The sequence below is a fragment of the Heptranchias perlo genome, chromosome 1 (assembly GCF_035084215.1).
Source record: "Heptranchias perlo isolate sHepPer1 chromosome 1, sHepPer1.hap1, whole genome shotgun sequence".
In the NCBI taxonomy this organism is placed as follows: Eukaryota; Metazoa; Chordata; class Chondrichthyes; order Hexanchiformes; family Hexanchidae; genus Heptranchias; species Heptranchias perlo.
In genome coordinates this window covers 38541433-38566601 of record NC_090325.1, presented here as the reverse complement: position 1 = coordinate 38566601, position 25169 = coordinate 38541433, and the positions used below count along the sequence as shown (strand labels likewise).

The 25169-nt window shown below is 41.6% G+C and overlaps 1 protein-coding gene across 3 annotated transcripts in view; it reads left to right on the top strand.

Annotated features, from left to right (window-relative positions):
* The window catches only part of atp8b1 (ATPase phospholipid transporting 8B1), a 162537-nt gene extending 137645 nt beyond the window's left edge, over nt 1-24892 (top strand). For all 3 annotated transcript variants that reach the window (XM_067983878.1, XM_067983872.1, XM_067983884.1), the window contains exons 21-28: nt 7336-7459; nt 8356-8638; nt 10814-11037; nt 12503-12586; nt 12891-13136; nt 15614-15752; nt 20655-20785; nt 23913-24892. In XM_067983878.1, the coding sequence (XP_067839979.1) occupies nt 7336-7459; nt 8356-8638; nt 10814-11037; nt 12503-12586; nt 12891-13136; nt 15614-15752; nt 20655-20785; nt 23913-24140 (1459 nt within the window). In that variant the 3' untranslated portion in view covers nt 24141-24892. The remainder of the gene's footprint in view (nt 1-7335; nt 7460-8355; nt 8639-10813; nt 11038-12502; nt 12587-12890; nt 13137-15613; nt 15753-20654; nt 20786-23912) is intronic.
* Nucleotides 24893-25169: the final 277 nt, after the last annotated feature.

The window sequence follows — 25169 nt, the reverse complement described above, 5'->3', positions numbered from 1 at the left end:
ATTCACTCCACGTGATATCAAGAAACGGCTGAGTGCACTGGATACAGCAAAGGCTATGGGCCCCGACAACATCCCAGCTGTAGTGCTGAAGACTTGTGCTCCAGAACTAACTGCGCCTCTAGCCAAGCTGTTCCAGTACAGCTACAACACTGGCATCCACCCAACAATGTGGAAAATTGCCCAGGTATGTCCTGTCCACAAAAAGCAGGACAAATCCAATCCGGCCAATTACCGCCCCATCAGTCTACTCTCAATCATCAGCAAAGTGATGGAAGGTGTCGTCGACAGTGCTATCAAGCGGCACTTACTCACCAATAACCTGCTCACCGATGCTCAGTTTGGGTTCCGCCAGGACCACTCGGCTCCAGACCTCATTACAGCCTTGGTCCAAACATGGACAAAAGAGCTGAATTCCAGAGGTGAGGTGAGAGTGACTGCCCTTGACATCAAGGCAGCATTTGACCGAGTGTGGCACCAAGGAGCCCTAGTAAAATTGAAGTCAATGGGAATCAGGGGGAAAACTCTCCAGTGGCTGGAGTCATACCTAGCACAAAGGAAGATGGTGGTGGTTGTTGGAGGCCAATCATCTCAGCCCCAGGGCATTGCTGCAGGAGTTCCTCAGGGCAGTGTCCTCGGCCCAACCATCTTCAGCTGCTTCATCCATGACCTTCCCTCCATCATAAGGTCAGAAATGGGGATGTTCGCTGATGACTGCACAGTGTTCAGTTCCATTCGCAACCCCTCAGATAATGAAGCAGTCCGAGCCTGCATGCAGCAAGACCTGGACAACATCCAGGCTTGGGCTCATAAGTGGCAAGTAACATTCGCGCCAGATAAGTGCCAGGCAATGACCATCTCCAACAAGAGAGAGTCTAACCACCTCCCCTTGACATTCAATGGCATTACCATCGCCGAATCCCCCACCATCAACATCCTGGGGGTCACCATTGACCAGAAACTTAACTGGACCAGCCATATAAATACTGTGGCTACAAAAGCAGGTCAGAGGCTGGGTATTCTGCGGCGAGTGACTCACCTCCTGACTCCCCAAAGCCTTTCCACTATCTACAAGGCACAAGTCAGGAGTGTGATGGAATACTCTCCACTTGCCTGGATGAGTGCAGCTCCAACAACACTCAAGAAGCTCGACACCATCCAAGATAAAGCAGCCCGCTTGATTGGCACCCCATCCACCACCCTAAACATTCACTCCCTTCACCACCGGCGCACTGTGGCTGCAGTGTGCACCATCCACAGGATGCACTGCAGCAACTCGCCAAGGCTTCTTCGACAGCACCTCCCAAACCCGCGACCTCTACCACCTAGAAGGACAAGGGCAGCAGGCGCATGGGAACAACACCACCTGCACGTTCCCCTCCAAGTCACACACCATCCCGACTTGGAAATATATCGCCGTTCCTTCATTGTCGCTGGGTCAAAATCCTGGAACTCCCTTCCTAACAGCACTGTGGGAGAACCGTCACCACACGGACTGCAGCGGTTCAAGAAGGCGGCTCACCACCACCGTCTCGAGGGCAATTAGGGATGGGCAATAAATGCCGGCCTTGCCAGCGACGCCCACATCCCGTGAACGAATTTTTAAAAAGTATGTAATTTCATCCTTTGGATGGAGATTTAAATCAGTCTGGTGGCAGATATTCAGTACTGCAGCTTTGCAAACTATTTCCCGATCTACAGTTTTCCTATGGAACTGAGCTAGGTTGAAAAACCAGGTGAGGGTAATCTATTTATTTTAAATGTAAGGAATCTTACAACACCAGGTTATAGTCCAACTGTTTTATTTGAAAATCACAAGCTTTTGGAGGCTTTCTCCTTCGTCAGGTGAGCGAATGTGGGATTCCATGGAAGGTTACCGCATTTATAGTCAGAGAACAATACCTGGTGATTACAGATAATCTTTCCAACTGCCCGTTGTCAAGGCAATCAAAGTGTTCAGACAAAGGGATGTTACCGACAGGACCACCGAATATACAAAGAGAGAGAGAGAGAGAAATATCCGAAAGGGAAGAAAAAGACAGAGAATGACCCGTTATATTAAAAACAGATAACATTTGTTCGCTGGTGGGGTTACGTGTAGCGTGACATGAACCCAAGATCCCGGTTGAGGCCGTCCTCATGGGTGCGGAACTTGGCTATCAATTTCTGCTCGACGATTTTGCGTTGTCGTGTGTCTCGAAGGCCGCCTTGGAGAACGCTTACCCGAAGATCGGTGGCTGAATGTCTTTGACTGCTGAAGTGTTCCCCGCCTGGGAGGGAACCCTCCTGTCTGGTGATTGTTGCGCGGTGACCGTTCATCCATTGTCGCATGGTCTCGCCAATGTACCATGCTCCGGGGCATCCTTTCCTGCAACGTATGAGGTAGACAACGTTGGTCGAGTCACAGGAGTATGAACCACGTACCTGGTGTGTGGTGTCCTCTCGTGTGATGGTGGCGTCTGTGTCGATGATCTGGCATATCTTGCAGAGGTTGCCGTGGCAGGGTTGTGTGGTGTCGTGGACGCTGTTCTCCTGAAATCTGGGTAATTTGCTGCGAATGATGGTCTGTTTGAGGTTGGGTGGCTGTTTGAAGGCAAGTGGTGGAGGTGTGGGGATGGCCTTAGCGAGGTGTTCGTCGTCATCGATGACATGTTGAAGGCTGCGGAGAACATGGCGTAGTTTCTCCGCTCTGGGGAAGTACTGGACGACGAAGGGTACTCTGTTGGTTGCATCCCGTGTTCGTCTTCTGAGGAGGTCTGTGATTTTTCGCTGTGGCCCGTCGGAACTGTCGATCGACGAGTCGAGCGTCATATTCCATTCTTACAAGGGTGTCTTTCAGCGTCTGTAGGTGTCCATCACGTTCCTCCTCGTCTGAGCAGATCCTGTGTATTCGCAGGGCCTGTCCATAGGGGATGGCCTCTTTGACGTGGTTAGGGTGGAAGCTGGAAAAGTGGAGCATCGTGAGGTTGTCCGTGGGCTTGCGGTCGAGTGAGGTGCTGAGGTGCCCGTCTTTGATGGAGATTCGTGTGTCCAAGAAAGAAACTGATTCTGAGGAGTAGTCCATGGTGAGCTTGATGGTGGGATGGAACTTGTTGATGTTATCGTGTCGTCTCTTCAGTGATTTTTCACCATGGGTCCATAGGAAGAAAATGTCGTCGATGTATCTGGTGTATAGCGTTGGTTGGAGGTCCTGTGCAGTGAAGAAGTCCTGCTCGAACTTGTGCATGAAAATGTTGGCGTATTGGGGTGCGAATTTGGTCCCCATGGCTGTTCCGTGTGTTTGGGTAAAGAACTGGTTGTCGAAGGTAAAGACATTGTGATCCAGGATGAAGCGGATGAGTTGTAGGATGGTGTCTGGAGATTGGCTGTTGTTGGTGCTGAGTATTGATGCTGTTGCAGCGATGCTGTCATCGTGGAGGATACTGGTGTCGAGTGCCGAGACGTCCATCGTGGTGAGAAGTGTTCCTGGTTCAACTGGTCCGTGGGTGCTGAGTTTTTGTAGGAAGTCTGTAGTGTCGCGACAGAAGCTGGGGGTTCCCTGTCCGATGGGTTTCAGGATGCCCTCGACGTATCCAGAGAGGATCTCTCACAGGGTTCCGTTGCCTGATACGATAGGACGTCCGGGTGTGTTGGCTTTGTGTATCTTTGGGAGGCAGTCGAAGTCTCCCACGCGGGGAGTACGTGGGATGAGAGCGCGTAGGATGCTTTGAAGGTCTGGATTGAAGGTCTTGATCAGTTTGTTGAGCTGGTGGGTGTGTTCCTTGGTCGGATCTGCGGGTAACCGTCTGTAGTGTTCCTGGTTGTCCAGTTGTCGGTATGCTTCTTTGCAATAGTCCGTTCTGTTCTGTATGACGATGGCTCCTCCTTTGTCCGCTGGTTTGATGACGATGTTGCGGTTGGTCGGGGAACACTTCAGCAGTCAAGGACATTCAGCCACCGATCTTCGGGTAAGCGTTCTCCAAGGCGGCCTTCGAGACACACGACAACGCAAAATCGTCGAACAGAAATTGATAGCCAAGTTCCACACCCATGAGGACGGCCTCAACCGGGATCTTGGGTTCATGTCACGCTACACGTAACCCCACCAGTGTATAGAAGTTATCTGTTTTTAATACAACGGGTCATTCTCTGTCTTTTTCTTCCTTTCGGATGTTTCTCTCTCTCTCTCTCTCTCTCTCTGTGTCTTTTGTTCTGGCCGTTTGTATATTCGGTGGTCCTGTAGGTAACATCACTCTGTCTGAACACTTTGATTGCCTTGACAACGGGCAGTTGGAAAGATTATCTGTAATCACCAGGTATTGTTCTCTGACTATAAATGCGGTAACCTTCCATGGAATCCCACACTTGCTCACCTGACGAAGGAGAAAGCCTCTGAAAGCTTGTGATTTTCAAATAAAACAGTTGGACTATAACCTGGTGTTGTAAGATTCCTTACAATTGTCAACCCCGGTCCATCACCGGCATCTCCACATCATATTTATTTTAAGAAACAGTTAAAGGTATGGCTTATTGGCTGCAGATGCTTTAGGTCATTTCTAAGTTTGTTCACATTATAGCTGAGAGCCTTAAAATCAGCAAAGAAGCAGCAAGCTCAGCAGGTGTATCCTGAAAGTGAAAAGGGATTGACTCAATCTTTGCCTGACTGGAGTAGATCTGAATCAGGCCCTTTGCTGCCCAGCAGGAGTCGACTCGAATCAGATCAGTTTGGATCAAATTAATAATTATTAGGCTGAATGTAAGGCCATTGGGATACAAAACAATGAAGTATTTTATTCAGTTCTAGATATTTCTGTTGCTTTTTAAAAAGAAGACACTTGGCATGTTTGTTCTGGAAATAGTTTGTAAATTCATTTTGAACTAGCACTCTTCTGTTTACATTATAACTTTGTAGATGGAGCTTCTATTGTGAGTATACTATTTCCTATTTGTTCATATTGAAACATATTGTGATATATACATGCATAGTTGTTGCACATTTCAGGTCTGCGCTTAGATATTTTCTTGGGTTTAGCATCATTGGTCTCGCATGCAAGTGGACCCTGTGACCCTTACTGTCGGGGGTTCACCCGTACTGCCAATATCTAGTTATACAATAGTGAGACTGGAGGTCGTAACAATGGAACTCCCTTTGTTACATCAAGTGGCTACCATAAACTTGCATGTGCCATCGTGCACAACTCCATTCTTCCAAGATACGAATTATTAACTTGCTTTACGTTAAAGTCAGTAAGTGAATGCACAAGAGAAAAGCTCTGCTCCACTATCCTTGTTGATGATCTCAGTAATACTTTTTTGTTTAGCCAGTCCGATCACTGACTCAGACTAATACTTGCTGTGGGTCTGCTAAGCTAATTTCTTAAGGTAGACTGGCCCAGTTCCTTATCTGCCTCTCTCTGCAGAACTTATCAATTGACCCAGAACATATCTTCCCCTGCTTTTTTTCTCTCCAGGCAAGAAGGCGGCCTGACTTTGGATCTCTCCATGTCTGGGGCTTGGCCTGTAGGGCTGCCAATGAAATAGGTTTTTTGGTGGGGGAGAAAAGACATGAATATTTTAGTTTCTTCAGTTTAAAAGGTCACCATTTAGATGAAGTGTTTGGTAAACTATTTTTGTTTCTAAATGCAACACAATGATATGGTAATAAAAATATATTATCACGTCATTTATATGTGACACTATTGTGACAAAAATGAAATATGCCTTTTTTCCCTTCCCAAATAGAAAAATAGACCAAAAGGCTTTTTCAAAAAGATAGTGACATTTAAAATTAAAAAGCCTATGGATGTCTTCAGGATTTTATTTTGTGCTTTATTCTTTTTGCTAAACTTCTTGCTCATCAAGGCAAGGGATGGTGGTACTGAAGAACACATTTTGCTACCCGAATCAGAGGTGGAATGAAACGCCATTTAAAATGTGCTTTAACACTCTGCACAGAACTGCATCCTTTAATGGATCAATGTGATATTTTTTTTTATCACTTTCATACGCCAGCCACTCTGAACAAATGTTCCCCTTGGTGCCAAATTATAGGCAGTTTTATGCTTCGGACTTACGCCAAGTAGGAATTGGATTGACTCTGGACTAACTAATTTTGCGCTGGATTCTTGCATTTCGAGAAGAGCAATGAGTAGGCATTATGCTAACCCAAATATTCCACCCAGTTCCCTAGCTTTATCTCTTTTCAATAGGGGAGAATTGTTTATAGGTGACTCTGGGACATCTCTTTATGCAATGCAGTATACAGTCTGTCTTCCGACTCTTCCCCCATCTCTCCTACAGGCAGAGACTCTTACTTGGGGTATAGGAACAGGAGTAGGCCATTCAGCCCCTCGAGTCTGTTACACATTCAATTAGATTATGGCTGATCAGTATCTTAACTCCATCTACCTGCCTTGGTTCCGTAGTCTTTAATGCCCTTGTCTAACAAAAATCTATCAATCTCAGTTTTGAAATTTTCAACTGAAGTCGCCTCAACAACTTTTTGAGGGAGAGTGTTCCAGATTTCCATTAACCTTTGTATGAAGAAGTGTTTTCTGACACCACCCCTGAATGACCTAACTCTAATTTTAAGGTTATGCCCCCTTGTTCTGGACTCCTCCACCAGAGGAAATAGTTTCTCTCTATCTACCTGATCAACTCATTTAATCATCTTAAACACCTCAATTAGATCACCCTTTAATCTTCTATACTCAAGGGACTACCAGCCTAATCTATACAACCTGCCCTCATAATTTAACCCTTTCAGCCCCAGTAATATTCTGGTGACCAGAATTGAACGCAGTACTCTAACCGGGGTCTAACCAGAGCTTTATATAACTGTAACATAACTTCTACCCTTTTGTATTCTAGGCCCCTTGAGATTAAGGCCAACATTCCATTAGCCTTTTTAATTGTTTTTTGCACCTGGTTACTAGTATGATTCCATCCTGTGTTAGCAATCCTCTGGTACCTCACCCATATGATCATTCTTTTGTATAAGCAAAGGCCAAGTGTTGGCAGGCTGTTCAACTATCGGCAGCATCATGTATGTGCCTTATCTTGTTCTCACCTGTCATCTCTACATTTGCATTTTCTAATGGGAGTTACCAGATAGTAATTAGGACTTAGAACTGTGACTGATTTCCACCCATCCAATCCCTGCATAAGTCAATTGTACTGTCCCTGATCGGCTAACTCAGCATAGGGCCTAACGTCTTGTGTGAAAATGGCAAAGCTACTATACATTATTTGCATTGAGACTGTTGCACCTTGCAATGCAAAACGTTGAAAACTTGCTACATAGTATCAGAATTGTAAGATTCAGTGGGATTCTTAAGATTTGTTAAATTGCTCTTTCAGTGACATCCTAAACACCATGCAAAGAAATAGGACAAATATGGCAGCAGGAGAGGTCAACCCTCACGCAAACAATCTCTTCCATAATGAAGAAAAACCTGCATTGGTAATCACTGGTTCCTGGCTGGTATGTAATAAATTTTGTTAATATTTCATATATTTTCAGACAGAGACAAAGCCTACAAAAGTAAACAGTGGGCAGTGTAAACCTGGGCTGATATCCAGCCCATACAGACACAATGGGGGCAATTTTAACCTAACCCACCTGTTGGAAAACTGACTAAATTGGGTTTTACACCCCTGATTTTAGTAATAATGGGTGGGTTGAGAAACCAGCATTCCACTCGATCCCGTGGGTTTCCCACCCGGTGAAGTTAAAATTACCCATGATGTTTCACCACCAAACATGTATCAAATTTTCCAATACAATATCAACTTTTCCCCTGTAACACCACATTCTTCCCTGAGGCCAGCTAAATTGGAACAAAAAAACAAGAGGGTGGGATGCGGTAGTGCTTAGTACCAGCTTTGATAGTTTACCAAGCCTAATTCCCCTAGATGACTTGATCCGGGGTGGGGGGGTGGGTTTGCCCCTGATATGGACAAGATAGTCTCTTTCACTCTCAGCAGAGGATCTCCACACATTAGTCCAGTATTGCGAGGGTCTTACTCATTCCATACAGATTCAGGGGAAGAATCCCACCTTCTCCACATTATAAAATGCCAGTTTCTCTAGATTTGTATATTTGAGGATGCCATTCACCTGCTGGGAATACATAGGTGGCTCCTTCCCTTACTATCCAATTTCTATTCCTCCAAGCTCTGCTTGCTGTAATCGTAAATTGTGGCAAAGGCCATGGCGAGCTAAAGATGGATAAGGAAGGACAGTGAGCTGCTGTCAGCGAATATTATTAATGACTTTGACCAAGGCAGTCGCTTCTTCCAAAAATTGCCCCGAACGTCCTTATCTTTTCTCATAGTCTGTAATCACTGCATTCGCTTCGGTGCACTTTTTTTTTCCAGAATGAAATCCTCAGAGAAAAGAAAAAGAGGAGAAAGAAATGGTTCAGGCGGCCAAAAACAGAGGATGAGAAGAGGATGCAAATGGAAAAGGATCAAAAAGATGAAGCCGCTAAAGAAAAGCGACAGAAAGACTTTGTGGATTTAGCCTGCCAGTGCACTGCCGTCGTCTGCTGTCGTGTCACCCCCAAACAGAAAGCCATGGTGGTGAACCTGGTGAAAAAATACAAGAAAGCCATCACCCTGGCAATTGGAGATGGAGCTAATGATGTTAACATGATTAAAAGTAAGTGCAATGAGGGCTGGTAGCATAATGATCTCTTACAAGGCTGTTTACCTTTCGTTTCTACTTGAAACTAATAATGTTCCTAACCAAGGAAAACATGGGCCATCTCTCATGTTAAATGGAATTTTAACAAGGGGAGAAAGAAAATGGAGTTTTTATGTCATTGATTCAATTTTAAACTAGTACATTAATAGGCTTTGCACAAAATTCAGTGCAATCTGGAACAGACTATTTAACGTTTTCCTTTATAACTTAATAGCTTGAGTATGGCTTCTAAAAATGTGATATCCAGTTGCTTTTCACATTTCCTCATGCATGATGATGATCATTGGTACTGCTTTTTAATATGATTTGTTAAATTACCTAATGAGAAAATAAATTCTTGGTTTTTTTTGAAACTGAGAAACCTTGGTCAAGCGCTGTAGTGCAGAACACCATTAAAGATGAAAAGCTTCAGAGGAAAGACTAGTTTGGGGAGGAAATAGATTCTTTTTTTTAAAAAGGCCTGAAGACATAACACGATCTCTCAGTCTCTGACAGATGGCAGCAGTACTGTCCCAGACAACTTGGGAAGATCCAAGGCTTTTTCTCCCAAACAAAATGGGACTGAAATTGGTCTTTGGTCTTTGGCAGCAGCCCAAAATGGCCGATAACGTATCGGCAGTCCATTTCACATCATGCCCGATTCGTTACTGCCCGATTTGCACTACTGTCAAAGACCAATTTCACCCTCTGTGACTGGGTGGATTGAAGTCCTGCTATTTGACTGTATTGAGTGCTCATGGATCATCTTACTTTGTGAACTGAATTTTAAAAATCTGCAGTTTTATTTCTTTCTAAAATGAGTAGGATGTTTCTTTTTTTAACTAATGGTTGCTTTATGTGAAACAATTGTCTTTGTGATTGTTTTTGTTCTACCATTAGTTAGGCGTGCCCTTGCACATTTAGGTTTTTAAATTTTTTGCGTGGCAAGTTGCTGAAAGTGCAAACTGATAACGTCGCAGCAAGGGAAACAGGGCAAGCACCAAGGTATCTCCTTAACCAATTAGATTGAAGAACTGAGAAATAAACAGCGCAAGGACTGAGAAGGAAGTGTAACTTCGAGTGGATGAATTCAATGTCAAATAAAGTACAGAAAGAGAATTAAAGAGAGGGAAAGAAAGATTGGATTAAGAGAGAGAAAAAAAAGAGACAGAATGGAAAAGTAAAAATAAAAATTAAACATTTCAAATTTTACATTTTTAAAATCTCCAACAACAATTAATATCTGAAGGAAGGAGACTCCACACTTGTAATAGTTACTGTTCAGTGCCAGAGAGGTTGTTTGGCAGTAATTAACACTTACTACATTGTTAAAATGGTACTTAGACTTGAAATAACAAGACTTAACTTTCTGTGGCAAGTTTAGTTCATAACTACTGTGCAAATGCAGCAACTTCATGCCATTCAATGCATTTCACTAGTGAAGCAGAAAGCGAAATGCCGTTTTTGCAAAGCTAACAGCGGAGCGGCACAACATGGACAGCAAGTTTTGGATATCCACGTTTAATCACACAACTGCCCCTCGCCTGAAGTTGTTGTACCATTTGCACATAAATAACGGTGAGCGCCATTAGCCTCACTGTTATTTTGACAGCAAATTCTGGCACATTGAAATACTCCACAGGAGGGAGGGAGAGAATGTTGGGAGTAAATGTAACTTTTGACAATGGTGTAGAACGGGTGATATTGGTTAAACTCCTCTCCCAATTTTCCTTTCCATTGAAGTCAATGGATGAGGTAAATGGCCGTTTCTTCTTCCATGCTTTCTTGTATTGAAAATGGTGATCTTAATGTTTACTTTTAAATTGCTTACAGATTGGTATGCGAATTGTAGTATTTGTCAATTTCAGAACACCCTTAAATCAGCTGAGATCACATTAACACAAAATCAACAACCACTTTGTAGGCATCACCTAATTTATCCTGTTTTCTTTTTCAACTTTGGTGTCTGTAGACCTTGGCCTTTCATCTCTGTTTAATATGTAACAGGACTAGGTTTTACTGCTATCAATGCACCATTATTACTGTATCAGATGATAGTGGTTGGGTATCTTGATCTGGTTTGGAAAATTGCTGTGTTTAGCTTTTTTGAAAATGGAAATGATCAATATTTTTGTTTGTCCCATGCTATAGCTGCTCATATTGGTGTAGGGATCAGCGGCCAGGAAGGCATGCAGGCTGTCATGTCGAGTGACTATGCTTTTGGGCAATTTCGTTTTCTGCAGCGACTGCTCCTGGTACACGGGAGGTGGTCATACATCCGGATGTGCAAGTTTTTAAGATACTTCTTCTACAAAAACTTTGCATTTACTCTAGTTCACTTTTGGTACTCCTTTTTCAATGGATTTTCTGCACAGGTAAAAGCAATTATTTAATATGATACAAGAGACTGTGTAGTTATAGGTCTCAAATTATGAAATATGATTTTTAAAATTACTGTAAAATTATACTTATCAGGAAAGGCTGAACCAGACTGGGGCTCTTTTCTCTAGAAAAGAGAAGACTGAGGGGTGACCTGCCAGAGTATTTAAGATAATAGGATTTGAAAGGGTAGACAAGGAGAAAATGTTTCCACTTGTGGGGGAGTCCAAAGCTAGAGGTCATAAATATAAAATAGTCGCTAATAAATCCAATGGGGAATTCAGGAGAAACATCTTTACCCAAAGAGTGATAAGAATGTGGAATGCGCTAGCACGAGGAGTAGTTGAGGCAAATAGCATCGATGCATTTAAGGGGAAGCTAGATAAGCAAAGGAGGGAGAAAGGAATAGGAGGGTATGCTGATAGGATTAGATAAAGAAGGGTGGGAGGAGGCTAGTGTGGAGCATAAATGCAGGCATAGACCAGCTGGGCCAAATGGCCTGTATCTATGCTGTAGTTTCGATGTAAGTACATCCAGCACTCTTAACATACAGAAATACATCTCGGGGTGCTTTACAGTGTGGAGAACAAAAATGGTTCATTTGAACAGGAGGAATAGCGATTATATTGGGTGGTAAAAGCATGGTAGATGAGAAGCATTTTTATAAAGCTTTTGAAAGCAGTGAAGGAATTCCAGAATGGCTGCCAATGGATGGAACAGCAAGCTACTTGGGTCTTTATCTGTAGTTACTACTTATCTTGAATTACTATAATTATCTTGAATTACTACTTTGATCGACCAACTATTTTCATGTCTGTATTAGTAAGTGAGGGGAATCCCAATTAAAGTTATGACTGATAATTCCATGATGTCGAAATATTTGTAAGAAAGACCATCCCAAAAGAAATATGTACATTTTTTTCAGGAGACTCAATGAGTCCTTGATTTCATATGTCTAAGATATTTGTGCAATTGCATTTTATATTTCTTGTTTTTTTATTAAATAGCATGTTCAGGTTTTTACATGCACATATTGTATGAAGCCATTGTACATTTTTGTACAGTACTTGCGGGAAGGGTACATTGATCATTAGGTTTCTTGACATGGCTATGTCTGCACTGGCAGCAATGCATATTCAAACATTGAGGTCATTTGTTTAGTTAGAAGCAGTGAGGTGAATAGGGCATCTGTCTAGCTAAGGATAGGATTACTATCCTTGTCTACCTTTTTGTATTTTCTTATCACACTTCAAATTTTGCAAAGATTACCATAACTTTATGCACTGATGTGAGCAGTGTTTATTTTTGTGGTTTGAACAAGTGAGATTTTTTTTCCTGCATAAATATGCATTTGATTTATCACTCTATCACCTACATATATTGTTGCTATATATTTCAGGACCAGATCATGATTTGGAGAGTTATAGAAATCTAATGCTTTCTGTTTCTCCTTGTGCACAGACTGCATACGAGGATTGGTTTATCACACTATACAACGTTCTGTACAGCAGTCTTCCAGTGTTGGTTGTTGGGGTGCTTGATCAGGTATATTCCATTCATAATATTCAATGTCAATATAATTTGTGTGTATTTATTAATTGCACTGGTCCTAACGTAGAAAATTCTGCGGAGCAAGACATAATATAAATCAAAACACTTTTTCAGGCCAAATAGACAAAAGTCTCAATGTTACAGGCATGTATAATTAAAATGTGTGAGATTGATATGAACCTCATCCCTCATGTTCTCCTGGTGTTCTTCCAAAGTATAGTTCGGTTTGTATTTTTGTTCTATTTTTACACAGTTTCACTCAATTTTCTCTCTCCCACCCCCTTTCCTTTCCCCTTAGGATGTCAGTGACAAGTTGAGTCTTCGGTTTCCAAAGCTTTATATACCTGGACAGAAAGATTCATTCTTCAATTTCAAGACGTTCTTTGTCAGCTTGCTTCATGGTATTGTAATGTCCATGGTCATTTTCTTTGTACCTTATGGAGCCTTCCTTCAAACAATGGGTCAGGATGGTGAGGCACCGACGGATTACCAGTCATTTGCAGTCACCACAGCCTCCTCTCTCATCATAGCTGTCAATTTCCAGGTAAGTAGATGTGGGTTTTTTTCCCCCTATTTTTCTCCTCCCCCAAAGATGGGGACACTTGCTTGTTATGATTCCACAAGTGCAACTGCCCTCTAGTATCTCAGCCAGTTGGCCATTCTTTGTCAGCAGTCTATTAGAGTGTGGGGACATCACACCCAAGCCCAATCCTTTTCTCACTGACATTCACAGTTTTGCATATTTTCCAGTGGGCGCCCTTGGAATGTAATCAGGAGCAGGAATCCTTGCTGTTTTTTTTAAAGAAACCTTTCTTTCCGAGCCCAAGGACACTGAAGTCAACTGCACCTCTCTCGTGGCTCTGGTTATTATCAGCAAAGTCAGCACAAGCAGGCATGAAATTTGGGACCTTTCTGGTCTGTGTAACATCATATGTTGTGCTACCCACTACACCATCAATGGAGCTCTCCAGTGAAGTACTTTCAATGCAAAGTATCATCTTTTTTCCATCTTTGAGGTTGCTGATTTCTGGTGACCTATCAGTATTCATAATTGCCTCATATACATATACATTTTACAAGTCATTGTGATGGAGAAATGGTATGAACTTAAAAAAAAAAGCAATATTCAGCAGTGAGGTCCAGAGCATGCACAATGAAGAAATGTGGGAATCTCATGAATAAATTAAGAGGAGAACTTCTAAAGAACAGTTACAAGTCTTGGTCAATGGTACAAGCAGATCTTATCCTGTGGATTCACAGTGGGCCAGAATTTGCTGTCAAAATAACAGTGAAGCTAATGGCGCTTGCTGTTATTTATGTGCAAATGCTACAGCAACTTCAGACAAGGGGCAGATGTGCGCTTAAACGTGGATATCCAAAAGTTGCTATCTGAGATGCGCCACTCCACCATTAGCTTCACAAAAACGGCATCTCGCTGTCTGGCTCGCCATTGAAATACGTTGAATGCTTGAAGTTGCTGCATTTGCATGATAGATACGAACTAAACTTGCCACAGACTGTTAGGGCTTGTCCATTTCAGTCTAAGTACCCTTTCAATGATGTGATAAGTGTTAATTAATTCCAATCAACCTCTCTGGCACTGAAAATTAAATTACAAATGTAGAGTCTTACTCCTTCAGGTATTAATTGTTGGAGATTTTAAAAACGTAAAATTTTGAATTACATTTTTTTTTACTTTTCCTTTCTGTCTCTTTTTTCTCTCTCAATCCAATCTTTCTTTCTCTTTATTTCTCTTTCTGTACCTGATTTGACATTGAATTCACCCACTCTAATTTACATTCCTTCTCAGTCCTTGCACTGTTAATTTCACAATCCTTCAATCTGATTGATTAAGGAGATACCCTGTTGCTTGCCCTGTTCACTCAGGTCCCAGATGCCCTGTTTCCTTTGCTGCGCCACTATCAGCTCGCACTTTCAGCAACTTGCCACACAAAAATTTAAAAACCTAAACGTCAAGTCTAACTAATGGCAGGCGACGTTATATGCCCTGCTACAGCAAATTATGGCCCATTATGTTTTCTGCAAGGTAAGCAATATTACATTGATTCAATGTACTGTTGACCGGAAGTCACCGGTTACAATTATTGGCTTAGTACACAGAGCAGAAGAGTTAATTCTCAATTCGCTTTATTAACGTCATTAGATCATGTACATACCGCTTATACGTCCGGTTAGATATAGGTATGCAGTTTACAGCAGGTTATACAGTTTTATACTCAAACTAGGATTTAAACGCACACCCACTAGGTTTCTCTGACTAACACTCCCTGAGTGGTCACAGAATAGAAAGGATATTATATTACCCGGAAAGGAGAGCTGACGCTGGCCAGGCGATTCGTTCGCTCTCTCTTGACGTCGTCTCTACGTCCCTGACGTAGGGTCCCTACTTCCGGGATGGTTAGTCTCCGGAGTTTCCGCACACAAACTGGCACCAAGCCTGCAATTCTTCAGTTTTAACTTCAAGCCTGTCTTTTTGAATGATGCTGTCTTCTCCGGTTGACTTAAAGTTCCTCGAGTGGTCAGTGTCATCCCCTGATTGGCTCTGTTCCAAGGGCCTAGGTAGCATCACCTCATTACTCCTTTTCTAAATAAGGACTGGTGTCTCATCAAAGTTCCTTTTGTCTCTTAGAAGCGGAACGAACTCTAACCGGTTTCAGCCAGCTCAGACCAGTGTCTGAACACCAGGTCTTTGTTAGCAATTCGAATTAAACTCAGTAGTTTTCTGCAGCCCCTGGCCAACAGTACACTTAAAGAGAAACTAAATTGATGCATAAATTGCAGTGTGATTTGGGTGATGCCACCATCAAATGGTCTTCCCCACAGTGATGCTTTGTTTTTAATTGTAATATCCACAAAATAAAATGTTGGTCGAAATGACATGATCACATCAAAGCTGTTTATTCACTACATTTTACATTTTGCTCTAATTTTATATAAATGTAACCCTTTTCCTATTTATATGTAATGTTTGAACAAAACATTTTGATTTCTTTCTTGCAGATTGCTCTGGACACCTCTTACTGGACATTTGTCAATGCGTTCTCAGTCTTTGGAAGTATTGTTTTATATTTTGCAATCATGTTTGACCTTCACAGTGCAGGAATCCATATCCTATTCCCATCGTTTTTTACCTTTACTGGTAAGTAATGTTTAAAGAAGCAATTTATTAATATAAATGTATTGGTTGAACAGAAATGTTTAAAATCCAATATCTACAGGGGCTAATGAGGTGCAATAAGTTAAGACACTGCTATTTCACTTCTGGGGCTGAATTTCAATCTCATCCAGAAAGTCTCTTCATAAAGCAACATTAAAGTCAGTGGGAAGAAATGATTTTGGACAGTCTCACTTCAGTTCTAAATGCTTCTTGAGCCTCAGCATGATACTGTGCACTTCTGTCAGTTTTTACCAATTTGTGCCAAGGCAGGTGATGTGGGTGTTTGGCATGGGAAGTGGCAGTGTCATATTGGATGTAGAAGTGGATGCTTTTTGAGGATGTAGATAAGATGCATAGTTGGACAGATTGAAATGGGCTTTGCTCTGCAGTTGGTCTGAGCCTTGATGCTGACAATTGGTGGATGTGGAAAAGTGCTCCATTTTGCAGCACTGACATCCATTGCATTGATGCACACTAAACCTACCAAAATTTAAATTGATATTTGAGGCACAATAATTAAACTGTACAAAGTTTCCTAATAAAACGTAGCATGTTTTTAATGGAATTAAAAGAACTCATGGTTACACTGCCCTTGTACATCTGTCTACAAAGAAGACCAAAATATCTTTCCTATGTATCACAGTAGGTACAGCACAGGAGGAGGCCATTTGGCCCATAGTGCCTATGCCAGCTATTTGAAAGAGATATCCAATTAGTCCCATTTCCCCAGCTCTTTCCCTAAAGCCCTGTAAATTTTTTCCCCTCAAGCATTTATCTCATTCCCTTTTGAAAGTCACTATTGAATCTGCTTTTTATTACCCTTTTCAGGCAGTGCATTCCAGATCATTACAACTCACTGCGGGGGAAAAAAAGTTTCCTCATGTCACCTTTGGCTCTTTTGCCGATCGCCTTAAATCTGAGTCCTCTGGTTACCGATCCATCTGCCACTGGAAACAGTTTCTCCTTATTTACTCTATCAAAACCGTTCAAGATTTTGAACACCTCTGTCAAATCTCTCCATAACCTTCTCTGTTCTAAGGAGAACAACCCCAGCTTCTCCAGTCACTCCACATAACTGAAGTACCTCATCCCCACGCATCTCTGGGAAAGACCGTAAATTCACTACATTGGTACCATTCTAGTAAATCTCTTCCACACCCCCTCTAAGGCTTTCACATCCTTCCTAAAGTGTGGTGCCCAGAATTGAAAACAAAACTCCAGCTGTGACCGAACCAGTGTTTTATAAAGGTGAACAGAACATCCTTGCTTTTGTACTCTCTGCCTCTATTTATAAAGCCCAGGATACCATATGCTTTTTTTTTAACAGCCTTCTCAATTTGTCTTGCCATCTTCAAAGCTTTGTGTATGTGAACCTCTTGGTCTCTCTGTTCCTGCTACCCCTTTAAAACAGATTGTAAGAGCTTCTACAAGTATGTAAAAAGGAAGAGAGTAGCAAAAGTAAACGTTGGTCCCTTTAGAGGCTGAGACAGGAGAAATTATAATAGGAAATCAGGAAATGGCAGATGCATTAAATAAATATTTTGTATCTGTCTTCACAGTAGAAGACACAAAAAACATACCAGAAATAGTTGGGAACCAAGGTCTAATGAGAGTGAGGAACTTAAAGTAATTAATATCAGTAGAGAAAAAGTACATGAGAAACTAATGGGACTAAAAGCTGATAAATCCCCTGGACTTGATAGCCTACATCCGAGGGTTCTGAAAGAGATGGTTGCAGAGATAGTGGATGCATTGGTTGTGATCTTCCAAAATTCCCTAGATTCTAGAATGGTCCTAGCAGATTGGAAGGTAGCAAATGTGACCCTGCTATTCAAGAAAGGAGAGAGAGAGAAAACAGGGACCTACAGGCCAGTTAGCCTGACATCAGTCATCAAGAAAATGCTGGAAGTGGTAACAGGGCACTTAGAAAATCATAATATGATTAGGCTTATTTAATAATATGATTACATGGTTTATGAATGGGAAATCCTGTTTGACAAATCTACTGGAGTTTTTTGAGGATGTAACTGGCAGGTTAGATAAAGGGGAACCAGTGGATGTCGTATATTTGGATTTTCAAAAGGCATTCAATAAGGTGCCACATTAAAGGTCATTACACCAGATGAGCGCTCATGGGGTTGGGGATAAGATATTAGCATGGATAGAGGATTGGTTAATGGAAAGGAAACAGAGTAGGGATAAACAGGTCATTTTCAAGGTTGGCAGGCTGTAACTACTGGGGTGCCACAAGGATCGGTGCTTGGGCCTCAGTTATTTACAATCTCTATTAATGACTTAGATTAAGGGACCGAGTGTAATGTATCCAAGTTTGCTGATGATACAAAGCTAGGTGGGAAAGTAAGCTATGAGGAGGACACGAAGAGTCTGTAAAGGGATATGGACAGGTTAAGTGAGTGGGCAAGAAGGTGGCAGATGGAGTATAATGTGAGGAAATGTGAGGTTATTCACTTTTTGATAGGAAGAATAGAAAAACAGAATATTTTTTAATATGAGAGAAACTATTAAATGTTGGTGTTCAGAGAGACTTGGGTGTCCTCATACAAGATACACAAAAGTTAGCATGCAGGTACAGCAAGCAATTAGGAAGGCAAATGGAGTGTTCGCCTTTATTGCAAGAGGGTTGGAGTACAAAAGTAAGGAAGTTTTACTACAGTTGTATCGGACTTTGGTAAGACCTCACCTGGAGTACAGCGTACAGTTTTGGTCTCCTCATCTAAGGAAGGATATACTCGCCTTGGAGGCGGTGCAGCGAAGGTTCATTAAATTAATTCCTAGGATGAGGGGGTTGTCCTATGAAGAGAGATTGAGTAGAATGGGCCTATACTCTGGAGTTTAGAAGACTGAGAGGTGATCTCATTGAAACATATAAAGTTCTGAGGGGGCTTGTCAGGGTAGATGCTGAGAGGTTGTTTCCCATGGCTGGACAGTCTAGAACTAGGGGGCATAGTCGCAAGATAAGGGGTCGGCGATTTAAGACTGAGACGAGGAGGAAGTTCTTCACATAGAAGGTTGTGAATCTTTGGAATGCTCTACCCCAGAGGGCTGTGGATGCTGAGTCGTTGAATATATTGAAGGCTGAGATAGACAGATTTCTGGACTCTAGGGGAATCAAGGGATATGGGGATCGAGCAGGAAAGTGGAGTTGAGGTCGAAGATCAGTCATGATCTGATTGAATGGCGGAGCAGGTTCAAGAGGCCATGTGGCCTACTTCTCCTATTTCTTATAGTACCATTTAGTTTATATTGCCTCTCCTCATTTTTCCTACCAAAATACATCACTTCACATTTCTCTGTTGTAAATTTCATCTGCCATGTGTCTGCCCATTTCACCAGTCTGTCTATGTCCTCCTAACGTCTGTTACTATCCTTCACGTTGTTTACTACATTTCTGAGTTTCGTGTCATCTGGAAACTTTGAAATTATGCCCTCTATACCCGAGTCCAGGTCATTAATATATATTAAAAAGAGCAGTGGTTCTAATACTGACCCTTGGGGAACACCACTGTATACTTCCCTGCAGTCTGAAAAACAACCGTTCACCATTACTCTCCGCTTTCTGTCCCCTAGCCAATTTTGTATCCATGCTCCCACTGTCCCTTCATGTAGATAAAAACACTTTTATTTTTATCACCAATTTCTCCTTCCTCTGCTGAAAGTGTTACATCTCGCTCCATAGGATTTTATAGGCACTAATTGCTTTGCCCAAATGACAATTATTGATGTGTGCCTTGACACTGAGTGTAATCAAGCTTCTTGACTCCTGGAGGGCATAACAGCCAAAATCTATCCTGTCCACATGAGCAGATTTGCAGTAGAAGTCACTGTAGTAATCAGTAATAGGATCCCTGAATGATTTCCCCCCCACCCCCACCCCAAATCTTTAGCCCAGTTGTGCTGAGACTAATTATAATACCCCAGTAACTGTCTCGTTTAAAATCAGCTAACTCAGCGCAGATTTAGGATCTTGTGGTTCAGCTATTTACTGAACGATCAGGAAAGTGGAAATTTTATTTTAGTGCAAAAAAAAGGTTTGTCTGCGTATGCATGTATACAAATGTGTTGTTGCAAAGAACTGGAAGGCGTGAACTACAGCTAATGTAAATTGGAGCATGTATATATAATGGGAGACATTTTGGATTTTTACTGAGGAAACTACAGTTGCGTTTGCAGTAATATTCCTGATAACCCATAATAATTGCTTGAACAATGGTCCTCTGGTGCTGTCAATATTTTAGAATTTTACTGAAAAGAAAATTTGCATTTATATTGCATCTTTAATAATCAGAGAATGTCCCAAACTGCTTTACAGCCAATTAAGTACTTTTGAAGTATAGTCACTGTTGTAATGTAGGCAAATGTGGCAGTCAATTTGCACACAGCAAGGTCCCACAAACAGCAATGAGATTAATGACCAGATAATCTGTGTTACTGATGTTGGTTGAGGGATAAATATTGGCCAGGGCACCAAGAAAACGTCCCTGCTTTTCAAATAGTAAGGTGGGATCTTTAATCTCCACCTGAGAGGGTCGACGGGACCTCAGATGAAATGTTAAATTGAAATCGCAGAGTATTTGAGCAGAATTTAAGAGTGGAGGATAGTCAATGATAGTCCATGATAGATTTTATGTAGGGAAAGAACTGGGCTTGTTGGGCTGCATGGCCTCTTATTCCTTGCATTAACTGATGGGATACAAATGTTTTGACATTTTAAATTGAGTAGGTATCTTTTGAGATGATGTAACCTGGGGAGCAAAAGGACTTGTTGAAGTTGGATGTAATTAGCAGAACTAAAAAGCAGTTTTAAATTGAACCTTACTTTTGGTCTTTAACAATACAGTAATTTAGACCGTATTCTTCACTTAGGTGCTGCTCCTAATGCTCTTCGACAACCGTACCTATGGCTGACTATCATTTTAACGGTGGCACTCTGTCTCCTCCCTGTTGTTGCTGTTCGTTTCCTGATGCAGGTAGTCAACCCATCAGAAACTGATAAAGTAAGTAACCAGATGGTTGTCAGAGCAGTTGTGATGATTTTTCTTCATTCAGTTTAGGAAAAAAACAATTGTTTCAATCCATTTTCAAAAAGTAAACTTTTGGATATTCAATTTCTTTCTAATGTCATTTTTTTTTAAAAAGGAAGGTTGTTGCAACTACTTGTGAGGTTGATGATGAAAATGCCTTAAGTTGACATTTGCTTAAACATTTAATGTTCCTTTCTTTGTAGCAGCAAAGTAGACTTTATGGCCTGGATTTTCCTTCAGGGTGGTTTTATCGCTGGAGGTGGGTTTGGGCAGGACTTCCACCCAGAACCCTGGCACATTTTCCTCGGGGTTGGACTTCATTAAACATACAAGGGGGAGTTGTTGAAGTACCTCTGCTCAACAATGTGAGTCCGCCACTGCCAATGAGTAAAGCGGGACATTTTCTGCAACATCAGAAAAGGGAGGGACTGAATATAAAGGGGGCTTCAAACCCTCCGAAAATAAGTCTTTGCCTTAAATGATTTGGGAAGAGCCCAACTAGACCCTACTGCATGAGTAATGCCGAGGAGAGGGAGGGACCTCTCCCTCCTTCACTCTTCATCATCTTCACACTTATGCCACAATTGGTATTGCCACCCCTCTGTTCTTATCTTGGGTCAGTGGTACAGTGACTGAAAGGCATGCAAATTGACCCGATTGCTGCGCCCTGCCCCATGCAATCATTTAAATGCAGTAGGGAACTCAATGTTGGCCTTTATCTCAATGGGGCTGGAATACAAAAGGGTAGAAGTTATGTTAATTATATAAAGCTCTGGTTAGACCCCATTTAGAGTACTGCATTCAGTTCTGGGCATCGCATTTTAGGAAGGGTAGATTGGCCTTGGAAGGGGTGCAGTGCAGATTCACCAGAATATAACCGGGCTAAAAGGATTAAATTATAAGGACAGATTGCATAGACTAGGCTTATATTCCCTTGAGTATAGACGATTAAGGGGTGATCTAATTGAGGTGTTTAAGATGACTAAAGGAGTTGATAGGCTAGATAGAGAGAAACAATTTCTTCTGGTGGGAGAACAAGGGAGCATACCCTTAATATTAATGCTGGGCCTTCAGGGGTGATGTCAGGAAGCATTGCTTCATGTAAAAGGTAGTGCAAATCTGGAAATCTCGCTTCCGCCACCCCCCCCCCCCCCCCCAAAAATAAAGTTGTTGAGGCTAGGTCAATTGAAAATTTCAAAACTGAGATTGATATGTTTTGTTAGGCAAGGGTATTAAGGGTTATAGAACCAAGGTGGGCAGATGGAGTTGGTACAGATCACCCATAATCTAATTGAATGGCGGAACAGGCTTGAGGGGCTGAATGGCTTGCTCCTCTTCCTATGTTGCTAAGGGGTGGATGGCTGAGATTGTTGGTAAGGAGGTAGTGGGGGGGGAGGAGCAATTTCCTGTGCCATTTTAAGGGACAGGAGTTCAGCTGTCCTTTTCCCTGCCCCATGTCTTCTGCTTCCACTTCCTGATAATGGAGGAAAATCCAGGCATGTAACTCGGTTGGTTTAGATAAAAAGACTAGAAAGGTAATTTGATGAGTCTGTGTTCCTGACAGGGAATCTTGCCTGCTGGCAGAGCACATTGGAAATGTGTGCTGTCCACTATTTCTAACCATATTCAATATAGGAACATAGGAACAGGAGTAGGCCATTCAGCCCCTCGTGCCTGCTCCGCCATTTGATAAGATCATGGCTGATCTGCGATCTAACTCCATATACCTGCCTTTGGCCCATATCCCTTAATACCTTTGGTTGCCAAAAAGCTATCTATCTCACATTTAAATTTAGCAATTGAGCTAGTATCAATATGTGGTACTTTCAGGCAGGCCCATCAGCAGTAACACAAAATCAAAAAAATACTCCATTTAACCTGAATTCTGTCAAAAACAATTGTGCTTAAACTCCGTAGGCACAATGCTACCTCTTTTAACGTAGATGGTATTTGCTAAAGTGGGAATAATAAAATCAAATGATGGTCAGTGACCAGGATATTAGGATGTGGAAAGAAGGATGGAATGTTAGTAAAAAGCAAAGTTAGGAGGGACTGATTGAGCAAGGGGTAGAGGAGAGGAAGGGAAGGATAAAAAATGACTGAAAATGGAGTAAGAGTGTTTGAAAAATAAAGGATATTGCCAGAATTTCTGCGAAGCAAGGGGAGTGATGGTGACCAAAATATTGAGGTGAAGAAGATGCAGTGTCTTTTTTGATGGTTGTGTGGCTGGGGCAAAGGGAAGTGATGGATGAACAAGTAGATTTTAAATATTTACCTCTCGGTGAATCCTTGTTTCTTATAACTGTGGTCATTTAGATTTTATAATCACAATGTTACATCAATCGGTTGGAAGTCAACTGCTTTACTGATTGTCTCTGCACGTGAATAGGAAAAAATGTGTCTCTAGCTTTCAATGTAATTTTGAAACAGCCATTCATATCATAGAATCATAGAAGTTACAACATGGAAACAGGCCCTTCGGCCCAACATGTCCATGTCGCCCAGTTTATACAACTAAGCTAGTCCCAATTTCCTGCACTTGGCCCATATCCCTCTATACCCATCTTACCCATGTAACTGTCCAAATGCTTTTTAAAAGACAAAATTGTACCCGCCTCTACTACTGCCTCTGGCAGCTCGTTCCAGACACTCACCACCCTTTGAGTGAAAAAATTGCCCCTCTGGACCCTTTTGTATCTCTCCCCTCTCACCTTAAATCTATGCCCCCTCGTTATAGACTCCCCTACCTTTGGGAAAAGATTTTGACTATCTACCTTATCTATGCCCCTCATTATTTTATAGACTTCTATAAGATCACCCCTAAACCTCCTACTCTCCAGGGAAAAAAGTCCCAGTCATCTGTTAGAAAACTAACCAATAATGTGACAGACCTTACTGCTACGGTTGTCTCTGCTGCTTATGTAGCAGTTGCTGCAGTGAGCTTTTGCAGTGGTCAATATTGTGACTTTACAGCAAATATTTGAAGCAGGTTGTCTTGACTTTGCCAGACCTGAAACTCCTTGCAAGTTCTTCAATTAATGGGGAGCAACCCTTAAACAAAGAGGTTATGTATGAATGATTTATGTTTTGTTTTTAATAGATTCAAATGAACCGCAAAAAATATGAGATTGAACTTTTGCCCAAAACAAGTAGGCCAAGTTCTTTTCAACGGAATGCGTCTGCTCGTCGATCGGCTTATGCATTTTCACATCAACGAGGATATGCTGACCTAATTTCTTCAGGTCGCAGCATTCGAAAAAAAGGCCCGCGTTCTGAACCAGGTATCAGCAGTCGGACGCATGAAACAGAAGGTGCAAACGCAAGCTGAAATCTTCACTGTGCTGTTGACTGCTAAAGACCTTTTGTATTCAAAACAACTTCGCCGAATTGAAAACATTGTTTAAAAAATATATATTTCTCAGGATCTACTGGAGGAAGACTGCAATGCATTTAATGTAGGACTTTCACATCTGTACGTTGCGAGATCTGGGATCCTTCCAATTTGCACACAACTAAGACGAGGACCAACTGATCTGCAGGGGCCAACCACTATATTTAAATCTGAAGGCGAGGTGTCCCACTTTTCCAGCATTGCTCTTCTGTTGCTGCACTGCAATATGGGCACCATTTTATGGATCTTCATTTAAGAGATTTTTTTTCACAAAACAGCAATAATAAAAAAAAAAATCAGAATTTTGTTTTATTGAATTGCAGCAAATACCAGGGCAGATGAGATGTGTTTTTAATGTTTACATATATACAGATTTACATAAGTTACCCAACTATTACTACCACTAGTGAATATTAAAGTTTTTGCCCTTTATTTGGTGCTCTACAAAATGTGAAAGCATTTTTTAAAAAAAACAAATCTATTTTTTCACTGTTCTATCAAGACACTCTCATCCACATTCTAAAAAGCAAAGTCAATAAATTTTATCTGCACAGCCATTTTTATGTTCTAATCTGAAGTTCCGAAATATAAATTTATTCAAAAGCAATTAGAAATTCAGTCTAAATTTTCCTTGTTGATGAACTTTTAAACCAATTTATTATTTCTGCCTTGTCATACAAGTTCAAGAATGTGTGTATATATATTTTTAGGAATTTTTTCTGTACTAAATGAGAATGATTAAACATTTAAAATTTATTGATTTCTGTTTAATTATTCCAGCAGCATAATATCAGGTAATATCAGGTCACGAAAGCCTACTGGAAAATCCAAATGAATGCCATAGGGCTTGAGCATACTGTTATTATAGATCTTCATCTCCAGAGAAATTGCAAGATTGTCAGATCAAGTAGAAAGTATCATAGTAGGTACAGCATGGGAGGAGGCCATTCAACTTTTGAAAGAGCT